Source organism: Morus notabilis, unplaced genomic scaffold, assembly GCF_000414095.1.
Source record: "Morus notabilis unplaced genomic scaffold, ASM41409v2 Scaffold1861, whole genome shotgun sequence".
In the NCBI taxonomy this organism is placed as follows: Eukaryota; Viridiplantae; Streptophyta; class Magnoliopsida; order Rosales; family Moraceae; genus Morus; species Morus notabilis.
This window is the reverse complement of record NW_010362736.1, coordinates 80980-92762: the sequence shown is the minus strand read 5'-3', so window position 1 is coordinate 92762 and position 11783 is coordinate 80980. Positions and strand designations below refer to the sequence as shown.

Below are 11783 nucleotides of genomic sequence, written 5' to 3'. Positions count from 1 at the left end.
TTATTCATGTTAAGTTCTATAGTTTATTTATTGGGTGAATAATTTTTCTTTTTTGAGAAACGGGAAGGTGAAAAATGCTTTTCGTAGCAACTTACACGCTTAAATCCAGCTCCTTTGCTTACACGCGATGATTTCTATGAAAAGAAATGGTCAGAGCATACAAAAAAATATTGCTGTTAGGAACGTGGTTCAATGAATATGTGAATTGGAAGAATCCGCCCAACCCTATTATCGAATTAGTTATTTCACGAAATAAATAAAAAATATTGCATGCGTACACAATTTTAACACTTCTTTTCTTGTCGAAAATTTTAATACTTGAAAAACGAATTATCTTCTTATGCTTCATTATAAGAGAGAAATTATGGTGGTTAATTAATAATTAACTGCTGAACTCTTTTCTTTTATCTGATGAAAAGGTAAGATTATTTCAACTTAAGGAAAAGGTGAAAGAGATCCTTTTGTTATCATTGTACTCGCAGAATCAACACTTCTTTGAACGCGTACTTATCCCAATCTGTAATCCTACTTCCCGTTGCATTATAAGGGCTTCAGAAAGCATAACAAGAAAAATTAAGAACCCATTTAATTTGCTGATTTGGGTTTTCCTGATTCTTACTATCTAAAAATGCTAAAATGACCAACACTTGAATATAATAAGATAAACAAGTCTTGTTCTTACATTTCCAAGGGAAAAAGAAGGAAAAATTCGTCGTAGTACACAGACAGGAAGGAAGCCAAGGAATTCACAGTTCAAAAGGGAAAAAAGAATTAGAAGAAATGAAGAGAGCTGATCCCCAAGGACTAAAAGTAAATACCAAAAAAAAAAAAAAAAGATATAATACATACACAAAAAGTGGAAAACAAAAAAGTGGTAGATGATTTTGCAAATCTGCAGAAAATTGCTGGCACTCATTTTGGCGCTCTTATCATCGGACGTAAACGCGGATCAGTCCCTCAACTAAGTTAGAAGATAATCATCATCTACAAATAAGAGAATCAACATTACGGAAAAATCCAAGAGAGAATCTATAAGCAGAGGTGAATCCTCCTCTCTTCCCTCTCTTCACTTGTTATGATCGATGATTGAGTTTCTTCCTCTGCCGTTGTACTTCTTTTGTACGGCACAAATCCTTTTCTACACTTATCAGTTCTTACCCTTAACTGAGAGAAGGCTGATCTTGAACTCGGTTTCAACTTGAAACCCAACTCTGGTTCTTTTGCCTCCTTTTCCGAGGAAGAGTAACGACTCCGAGTGTCAAGATCTGAACACTTGTCTTGGCCTTTTCCAAGTTTAGAATCTAAAGCTCCTTTTACTGGCTCCGGCTTGTTGCACGGCACGAATGGAAACGGTAAACCTCCATAGTACGGCCACAATGGCATGGGAGTTGCGGAGCCAGGTCGTGCAAGATTAGAGTTTTCATTCCGCAAATGCATGAGGTAGAGAGCCTGCACTTCAGTGGGCAAATGACCCCAAACACGGTTCGCATTCTCTGCCGAGGACTCCATGGTCGTGGAGTATTGCTGTAATTGTTGTGCTGGTATCTCATTGTGTGCGTCTGATTGTGGCGGTGGCTCGCAAGTCTCCGTGGTTGGGGAAGACGGTCTTTGGGAATCTGTGACTAACACGGTCATTCCAAAGAGCTTAAGGCTCCGAGCACAAACTTCCTCAGCTGCACTTTCTTTGACATAGGCAGTGTCCTGGGAAGATGATTCAAGTTTCTGCATGTTAAAAAGAGAACCATAAGAATGTTATGAGCGAAAACAAAGATGAATGAAATAACTTCTCAAGATTTAGTCTGAATTGTATTTGTGAGCTATAAACATTAACCAACTAATTAACTGAATCTTTACTCGTATCTGTGAATAACGAAGAATATGTAATTTTAAAACTGTCAACTTGGACGAACATGTGGCAACAAGAGATAATAGCAAGTACCATGGGAAATCGAACATCAGGAACCGAAACTGTTGCTGCTGGGGGAGATCTGCTGAACTCAGACGATGGATTGGGCTCAGAAATTATAAAGCTCCCATCATGAATGCCGGGAGCAGATGAAACTGGAGATAAGCTTCCATCTGGTGTATCTGAACCACCGGAGCCAATTGTATCCGATCCCATTGCGAATAAAACTGATTTCGGAGATTGGTTTTCTTGCTCCGAAAGTGATAAATTTGGAGACAGAGCGCTCGTGGTATGCTCAGCAAGGGGTATTTCTTTCTTAGGTGAATCAACAAGTTTGCGTGGGTAAGGATGCATAGGTTTCCGTTTAGGCCGAGGAGGAGGTATCTCAATTGGATCTTCTGAGTTTGTATTTCCGCCATTTGGATCTCTTGCAACCTTACCACAATGAAAAACAAGTAGACTAAGAACAATATCACGAACAGTTGCACTAACCCTTAAAAAAGTTTTTTGCAAGCCTAAGATCATCAAAAATTTCTACTTACTAAAAAAAGATGGGTTATAGATATTATGGTAGAATGGGTAACTGGAATAAGAGCAGTAAACCTTATAAAAGAATTTTTGAGCATGGCTTCGAATCTGAACTGCAGTTTTTGTGCCCACATGCTCTGTTATAAACAAAAAGGAATGTTTTACTAAACGGACAAACATTTTAAAAATTTACCCAAAAGATGTAACTAATAACAAAATATGAACCTTCAATTTTTCTCCAAGCCCGACCATACAGCTTTAATGCTTCGAGAAACTTCCTATGCTCCTCTTCTGTCCATCTTTCTCTCTGCTTTGTGATTGTGTATGGCTTCCTCACCTAGTGTGACAGAGAGAAGGGGAAAAAATGCTGAAATGTTAAGATAACAGAGGATGATTACCAAATTACCAATAATTAATGGATAAATGTCAACAGGGAACAGAAAAAGAAGGGTCCAAACCTTAGGAGAATAGTCATTTCCACATGAAAAATGGTCCTTTAATTGGACACTCAGTGAAATTGCATTGCCTGATGGGAAAACACTTCCTCCATTGTCACATTCCTATATTTAACAGAGCAAATACAACATATTCAGAATGCATTCCACCTTAGACAGAATTTCCACAAAATCTGACAGAGTTAATTTAACATAAATAAGATTAATTCCATAAAGTCTATATAAAAAAACGATTCTAAAACTGGTACAAGAGATATATACAGCAGCAAGATCTTTTTTTCCTTATCTTATAAATAGGATTTTTTTTTACTACAAAAAAAAAAAAAAAGAGCGGTATTGTTCTATTTCAGCAGAGCAATAAACATTCAATGAAATTCAAGATCAGAAGTTTTTCATTTTTTTTTTAAAAAGTATGAATTTCACAAATGAAACAAACAAAGCCAACAGCTCAAACATACTTGGACAGCCGCAGCCGTAGAGACCGTCGATCCTTCCATTACGCAAGATTTCCTTCCCCCTCAAACCAATCCAGCACAGAAAACGTCGAATACACTCATAAACTCATGCTCAATTCAAAAAATTTTCATTAATTCGAAAAACTTTCTCCGTTCCTCCACTGTTACTCCCGATTTCCAACTCAAAAAGCTCCGAAATCCCTAGACCATGACGATCCGACGCTTGAGCAGAATCCTCAAAGGTTCCTTGAGCTCGATCCAAAAACCGAAGCCTTCGATTCCGTAGAATTCAAACTGATTTTGCAGCTTTTCCCGATCAAAAAAACCAAAACCTCCACCAAATTTCTTGCTTTTTCAAGAAGCAGACGACGGAAAAAGGAGAAGAAACCGAAGAAGAAGCTCGTCCGGTGAGAAAAACCTACCACCAAGGAAACACGATAAGAAACGGCGACGAAACTTCTCTGTGGAATTCAGAGGAAAACAGAGGGATGAAGGCTCGGAAACAGAGAAAGAGGAGGAGAAGAAGAAGGAGAAGAGAGAGAGTTTGGAAGGAAGGACAGAGAGTTTGGGATGTGACGAAGAAAGAAAGAAAGAAAGCGGAAAAGGTGAAAAAGGAAAAGGGCGAGGAGGAACAGACGGTGCCACGTAAGATTCAGGGGGTTTTTTTTTAATTTTAATTTGTGAAAATGGAAATCTGGAGAATTCGATGGAATCTTGTGGCTGAGGACGAAAAGGGTTCGGCTACACGTGGAGTTGCCTTGTCCTGTCCCCCTCCGCTTTTTGTTAGGCACTGAGTGTGTCTTATAAATTAGTTAATTTGTAGCTATTTTCTCTTCCAACCAAATTCAGCCACTACTGGATAATTCCGTCCTTACCCAAGTCGCACCTTTCCACACTCGCCCCCGTACTCGCTCTCTCTTTGGCTCATATGTAAAATTTCTTTTTCTTTTTTTTTATTTTTAGGATTTTGCTTTTGCAATTTCCTTTTCACGAGAATTTGTTTTACTTCTGTTTTTTTTTTTTTTTAAAAGAAAAACAGCGCGCACGCGTGGGATAATATCTCCCGATAACACATGCTTTATGAAAGGATAATGTTTCGGATCTTTATTAATTTAGTTCATTAGTTTAAATAGAAATTGAAATTTTATAGGAAAAAAATATTATAACCAAAAAATTTGACTTGTATTTAAAACAATAAACAAAAGATTTTACTTGTATTTAAAACATGCAAAATAAACATATTATTTACCCATTCACTGATGTTCTACTAATTTAAAAGCAACATTAGAAGTATACCAAATTACCATAGTAATTGAGTAGTCAATTTCTACTTGAACATATTTTGTATTTTTTTTTAATTTAGGGTGGGAGAGATTTAAATCCTATGCCTTATAATGAAATTAAATTGTATAATTATCTCTAAATTATAGCTGCAATCGTAAAATATAATATATTTTTATTTTAAGACAAAGGTAAATTAATAATATATATCTATACATACTTAAAAGAGTCAAAGAGTTTACTTTTAAGAATGTCATGTGTTAACTTTTATGGAGGCTACATATTGACTTTCTCTTTTTTTTTTTTTTCTATTTTTCATTCTCTTTTTTTACTTTTAGACTTTTTATGTATCTAACATCTAACAATATATAAGAGAGTCAAAGCTCTGTTTTATGGAGTTGTCACGTAGTAGTCCTCCGCTTACCTTTTTTTTTTTTTTCTTTTTTTAAACTTTTTTTATCTCTTTTGTGAATTTTTTTTTAAATTTAATTTTTTTGTGTATGTTCTTCACTTTACTCTTATAAGTGATCTTTTCACACGTATTCTTTATTTTATTTTTAATTTGTTAAAATAGTTTTTTTAAATGTCTTGCTACTTAATTTTTCTTTTTTTGTCGATTGTGATTTTTACACATGCTATTTTTTAAAATAAAATTAAAAATGCTTAAATAATTGTATTAATGAATTTTTTATTATTTTGTAAGCAGTAAATTCTTCAATTTTCTCTAACACAGTCATACGTGCTGTGTACGTTATTAAATTAGAATAATTAAAATAGAAGAACAGATGGTGAAGAAGAAAAGCGAGTAGCGCGGTGGTTGTCTACGCTCCACACTATATACTAATTCCCAAACTTAATAAAGAGACAAAAGATAATAAAATAAAAATGAACGATATTTTTGTGGAGAAGGGAGGAAGTTGAAATATCTACAAGGGTCTAATTCCAGAGAGAGAGAGAGAGAGAGAGAAATGTGGACCAAGATTTGTGGATTGCTTGGATTGATCAGACAATAAAAGAGAGAAATATAAGATGAGGATGAGCTGGGGGTGGGCTTTCTCTCTCCTACGCTTTTTGCCACGTCACAGCCACTCGCCGCCCTCTCCCTAGACCGCTTGCCACGTGTACGAAAGCGAAAGGGATATGGATGGTTCTACGCCACTCGCTCTCTTGTTGCTCTCTCATGTTATGTAGCTTAACAGCAAAGAAAATTCTCCTCCACATATTTCACAAGGGCATTTCTGTAAAACAACACCCCCGCAATAGAGTGAGTTATTTGGGCACCGCCAGTCGCCAGATGTCTTAGAACGTGGAAAGCCCTAGTCAAACATTATTTTTTATATAAAAAGGAAAAATAAAAAAGAAAAAAAAATGTGAACTTTTAGTTTATGCATTCAATATCTTGATTTAAAATTATTTTTAATTTAAGTGTGTTTTTTTATGAGAGAAAATACTGTAACGAACTACGAACCATAATTTAAATCATGACACGAATACACTAATCATACGCACGGTCAAGATCTTTCTTTAAAAATTAATGTATTAAACCTCGTTCATTTCACGAATTTAAATTGATATGTGATAATTTATAAGAGTTTTTAATTATAATAAAAAAATAAAATGTAATATTTTTTAAAAAAATTAACTATAAAAATCTAAAATTAAAAACATGAATAAGTGAAATGAATGAGACCTAAAAAACATTTCTTTAAAAGAAAAAAAATCGTTTTAAAATTATTGAAAATACAGCATGTCAACGAGACCCATTTTATCCTTTTAAAGAGAGCAAATGTTCGTGTAATGAAGCTAAACCCAACCAAGAATACCAAATTATAGTATCGAAACTTCCACAAAAGCTGGAGACATTTTGATAATGGTCAAAAGAGTGCAATCTTCATGTTCTGAGAGAGCTTTGCCACAGAGTGAAAAGAAAAATTTTGTGAAATGAGCAACTTTCAAATCAACCTATCCACATAAAATATGTCAAAGTTCCAATAAGTAGCACTACTCAACAAAGAGTGAGCAGAAGACCAAGTTCATACAACAGAAAAGCTTAAAAATCTTGTTGTTCTGAAAGAGAGCTTTGCCACAACCATTATCCCCTTCCATAAGAGGAGAAACAACAGCAAAGTAAGTTAATACAACCTTTAACAAGCTAAACTATATTCATAAACAGTGAAGTTTAAACCTTCCTTATAAGAAGAAACAGCCTCTGATCAAGTTCGTACTTCTTGAAATACGATGGATCACCCTTCAGCATCATCAAAAGACCCCCAAATGAAGCATCTATCTCCGCTTTACCATGATGTCCAGAACCTTCGGCAATTCGATACAGCTTCCCTTGCATGACATACTCGTAGTTGTCAGCAAGTGTCTTGCGGTTGCCCGGAGTGTAATAGCCAGTGTCGGGTGTTCCGTCCTCGTTCAGAGTGGAACTCAGCGCCATTGAGAATTTCTCACCTTCATTCATTGGATACACATCTGTGCCCACATCTAGGTGCATGAACATGTCAAACTTCTCACTCTTTGCTTCAATTCGAGTAACCTTGTCAAATTTTTTCCCATCGGGGTTCAACCGGTCGATCTTGAAAATATCTTCAAAAAGAAACTCCGCCATTCTTAGAGTGATTCAGGCCTGGAAAATGTTTTGGCCCCTCTGTAACTAACAGATATCAAAAACTAACACAAAATTTGCTTTTCAATACTTTGTATCATGGGGCTAAACATTACAAGTCAATGACTCAAACAGAATAAACACTTGGAATGTAAGCAGATCAATTAACAAGAAAAAAACCTACATCCGCTACAAGAATCAGACATAATTCAGCAGTGATTTCCTGGCTGGAATTTTTTTTCCAAACCCATCAAACGAATAAGCTTCATTCTAATAAATTCTGTCGAAAACAGAGATAAAATAAGAAAAATGACTCGAGAACCAATATCAATCAAAACAACAAAGGCAGGAAAATAAGCACTCAAATCTAAAACTCTTTTTTTTTTTTTTTGAGTAATGATAATCAATTACTAATGATCAATACTCATTACTCAACAAACTAAGAAACATAATAGGCAAGTTTTTGAAGAAAATCAATAGGTGGTGTTTTCAAGTAAGGCAAAGAACATGCAAAACCCTATCGAAGACATGAATCGACATGATTTAGTTTAAACAACAGTGATATAACTTAAAAGTTGAAGTTAAATACATAAAACATAAAGGAAAAACCAAAGTAGAGAAATGTAACATAAATGTGGAGTTAAATAAACTGGAAATCAGTGATTGCTAAAAACCAAATTTGAACAACTTTTTTTTTTTTAACCTTCTTATTGAAATCAAACTAAACCAGGTGTAAACTTCATCTCTGTCTCTTGTTTTTCGTCCTCAAAATCAAAGTGAAAGTTTAAGGCGTTTCTAAGATAGCTACCTTACTTGCTACTCAGTAATATTACATTCACTTTCTAGGAAGACAAGAGACTAGTCAAAAGTTATGCCAAAACTGACGGAATTTCAAATTTCTATGCCTTTTCATCCTCTAAATATGTTACATAATTGATGATTCAGACAAGATCAACTGAGGTTTTAGTCAAAAATTATAGATAAAGACTATATTGAAAAAGATAGAAATGGGAAGATGAACTCCATTGTAAAGATGTTAGTTGTTCTTTTTTTTTCTTTTTTCTTTTTTTTTTTGAGAAGAAAGAAAGTATCAGAAGTTACAATCCATGGTGGAAAGAAAGCCAACCAAATAATGTCATTTTCTATCCAAAGAGCAAGTAAGAATAAATCATGTGATGTTAGGAAAACAACACATAAGATTTATTTAACTGCCTGGAAGAAGAATAAAGACATAAAGATCATAAGATCAAGAGGCTGTTGAAGATACCATTTCGAACTTACAAAGTATATAAATATATGAAAAAGTATTTAAAAAAAATGTAGATTATTAAAATTTTAAGAAAACAAGAGGGATGAACTTATCTTATATTGAGATAGGATTGCGATGACTTCGGAATATGAGTTAAGCAAGATGTTAATAAGGATATCGAGATTTATATTCAACCAAAGTTGAATGCTAAACCGCAGTTAAAACCCAGCGTATGTAGAGGATTGCAATAATCAACCAAGGTTGATTTTGATTTTTTTATTTACTTTATATTTATATTTTATTTTTTTTATTCATGTAAGAGGGAGTAAGGAAGGAAGGCCTTCCTTTCCAACCTCTTTTTAATACATAGCAAAGTAAAACACTTTTAGGGAATCAAAACCACTAAAAACTAGTAATAAAAATAAGACTAGTGATAAGATATAGGAGCAGTTATTGACTTTTGAAATATAAAAGTAACCTATGAAATGCAATTATCCTAATAAGAGGGAAATTTTTGAAAAGGTTTGAGAATGAAATGGAGGGAAAAATAACTATTCAAAAGTAACTATCTATATTAGCAGACATCTGCAATCAAAATAATAGTAATAAGATTTAATACTAAAAAAAAAGAGATTAAAATATATCTTTTAACGAAATATGAAGATGAGAAGGAGTAACTTATGAGGAAAGTAAAGTAATGTAGCATTTAGAAAATCATTAACTTTTATGTTATTTAATGATAAGAACTAAATATGATGATAAGAAGTTGTCATCATAATAACTAGATAATATGAGTAAAACTTTAAGAAAATAACTATTGAAACAATCATAAAGAAGACTATTTAAACTCTTACATGAAGAGACTAGTGAAACTCAAGAGGATAGAATATTACACTGACGAAAGAAAATTGTGATGTACGAGAATAATATCAATTGTAACAAAACAGAGAGAGAAAATCTAAGAGTAAAGTATAACTATGATACAAGACAATGACACAGGTTATTACATACAGATAGGTTATTACATACAAATAGACAGCAACATGTGTAGCAAAATGTGAGTCAATTGAAAAAATCAATTAGGTAAAGGAAAAAGCATAAAACTTTGGCATAATGCAACAAGTGCAGAAACTAACTGAAGAAAAACCCAGATAAACAAGGATAAACTCAAAGATATTTCAAGAAAAAAAAAATGCCAAATAGTGGGAATACATATGGATTACAGAAGAAGCTCCAACCAAATCTAGTAACCAAACAAAGAAAGAGGAAAATAATCCTAATCTATACAAATCATCAAGAACCACTCAGTGCTTATTACAAACACTTTATCTATAACATATTTAGGACAGTATCGATACAACTAAATTTGTTAGATTTTCCAAACAAACATACCGAAAGTTTCAATAAAATCAGAGAGAGAGAGAGAGACCTTTTAAAATTCAGGAACGCAGGGACCAAAATGAGAGCAATCGAAGGTGACGTTACTTCCTCGGCGGTTTCTTTGAAACTCAGCAGCAGAACTCTACCCTCAATTCCTGCGATTTCATTCCGAGATCAAAGACGACAACTTTACAAGATTCTTAGACGAGAGCAGCAAAATCGAACAAGAAGATTTGCTGCTGCTATAAATGTAATGAGAACCTTTGTTGTTGTGTTTCTGAGTTTGGCTGTAAATGTAATGGGAACCCTAGTCCCACATCGAAAATGAAAAGAAACTGTAAAGATGTAAGTTACAGAGTCTAAAATCGCATTAAAAAAATCATAAAAATCATAAAAACCAAACATTTTACAACACCATAATCACATCAATTTCCAAAAAAAAAAAAAATCAAACTAATTTCGATTTTGTAAAATATATGAATGAAATCCCGAAACCCAAAAAATCCCTCAAAATCCCAAAGACCACGAAATCCAAACTTCAAACTAAAACCAACCGTGGAGGAGGAGTATTCTGGCTTGAAATCAGCTCGCAAAATGCCTGGGTAATAGAAGGGCTGACGCGACGGCGCTCGCACACTTCAGCTGGGAATGGGTGCCCAATGGTCCTGATGAGCTCTAGAGTTTTTTTTTTTTTTTTTTTTTTCAAAATGCACTTAAACTAAAAATATTATAATTATTTTTTTGAAAAGAATAATTAATTTTTCCATTTTGAAAAGAATTGTTAATTGTGACAGTATTTTTTTTAAACCGCATTTGTGACAGTTTTTTACTTCACATTCATTTTACCATTTAAATTTTAAATATTAATTTTATTACAGTTAAAAACTCTCATAAAAAATTATATTTAATATTTTTTTATTACAGTTAAAAACTTTTAAATAATTACATCTTTTCTCAAATTAAAAATTTAAATCGGTAAACTGAACAAGAATTTTATTATTTAGAATAAGGCCCCGTTCATTTTATTGATTCGAGTTTAGAATTCGAGTTTTGTTATAGTAAAAAAACTCTCAGAAATAGTCACATCTATTTTTTTTTTTTTTTGCTACAGTAAAAAACTCTTACATAAAATTATATCTCAACTCGAATTAAAAACTCAAATCATCAAAATAAACAACCCTAAGTACTTTCACTGTATGAGATAAATGCTTTTACAGTTTTGCTTGTTCTTTTTCTTCTTCTTTTTTATATTAACTTTTATAATTAAATTATAATTGTAATCTCTACACATTGTATATACATTTGGGATCACAATTTTTTTTACTGTATTTTCTCAAATAAAAATTTTAATTTCAACTCGAGTTTTTCACTCAAACCTGCAAAAAAGAATGGCCTTAAGTACTTAGGTAAAATATACTAGACATATATGTTTTCTCACAAATTTCTTGTCGTCTTTTTCGGGTAGACCTATCCTTTAGTTGTGGTGTGATCTAGAGTTGTTTAGCTTTTGGTGTTACACGATAAATGCGTATCTTGTTATCACCATTTTTTTTTCCGCTCCGAACACTGCTGTTGTTGTTGCAAGGTAAGACCAAAAGCATATATGTTGATTTGCAATCCACAGCAATTGGAGTTCTTGAAATCCTTAAAACATCCTTGCGCAAACCTTATGGGGGCGTTTGGTATGTAATAATCTTAAGAATGAGAATGAGAATGAGAATCTGTAATATTATCATGTTTGATACAATAATTATAATTTTTAGATTCTCAAGAAAGTGATTACCATGAGATTCACTTTTCCTCATTTTGAGGTAATTTAAATACCACCCAACATGGTGTTATTCAAATTCCCAGGAATCTCAAAATCATGGGAATAATAATAATAAGAATAATAATAATAATAATAATAATAATAATA

At 33.1% G+C, this 11783-nt stretch overlaps 2 protein-coding genes across 6 annotated transcripts; both read right to left on the bottom strand.

The window, feature by feature from the left end:
* Positions 1-629: 629 nt before the first annotated feature.
* Positions 630-3931, bottom strand: LOC21391179 (protein REVEILLE 1). The gene is made up of 6 exons (XM_010102751.2): positions 3348-3931; positions 2893-2994; positions 2660-2771; positions 2510-2571; positions 1940-2341; positions 630-1722 (listed from the first exon to the last, which is right to left on the bottom strand). Exons 1-6 carry the CDS (start codon positions 3384-3386, stop codon positions 1030-1032), a joined length of 1410 nt encoding a protein of 469 aa, XP_010101053.1. The 5' UTR covers positions 3387-3931; the 3' UTR covers positions 630-1029.
* Positions 3932-6575: 2644 nt separating this feature from the next.
* LOC21391178 (DNA-directed RNA polymerases II and V subunit 8A) lies at positions 6576-10562 on the bottom strand. 5 transcript variants are annotated; one of them, XM_024168618.1, is made up of 4 exons: positions 10420-10562; positions 10127-10200; positions 9915-10020; positions 6576-7278 (listed from the first exon to the last, which is right to left on the bottom strand). In XM_024168618.1, exon 4 carries the CDS (start codon positions 7237-7239, stop codon positions 6805-6807), a length of 435 nt encoding a protein of 144 aa, XP_024024386.1. In that variant the 5' UTR covers positions 7240-7278; positions 9915-10020; positions 10127-10200; positions 10420-10562; the 3' UTR covers positions 6576-6804. The 5 variants fall into 5 exon arrangements, with proteins under 5 accessions (XP_024024386.1, XP_024024387.1, XP_024024388.1 ...); XM_024168619.1 differs by having other exon boundaries at positions 10127-10172; XM_024168620.1 differs by lacking the exon at positions 10127-10200 and having other exon boundaries at positions 6576-7301.
* Between the last annotated feature and the right edge of the window lie 1221 nt (positions 10563-11783).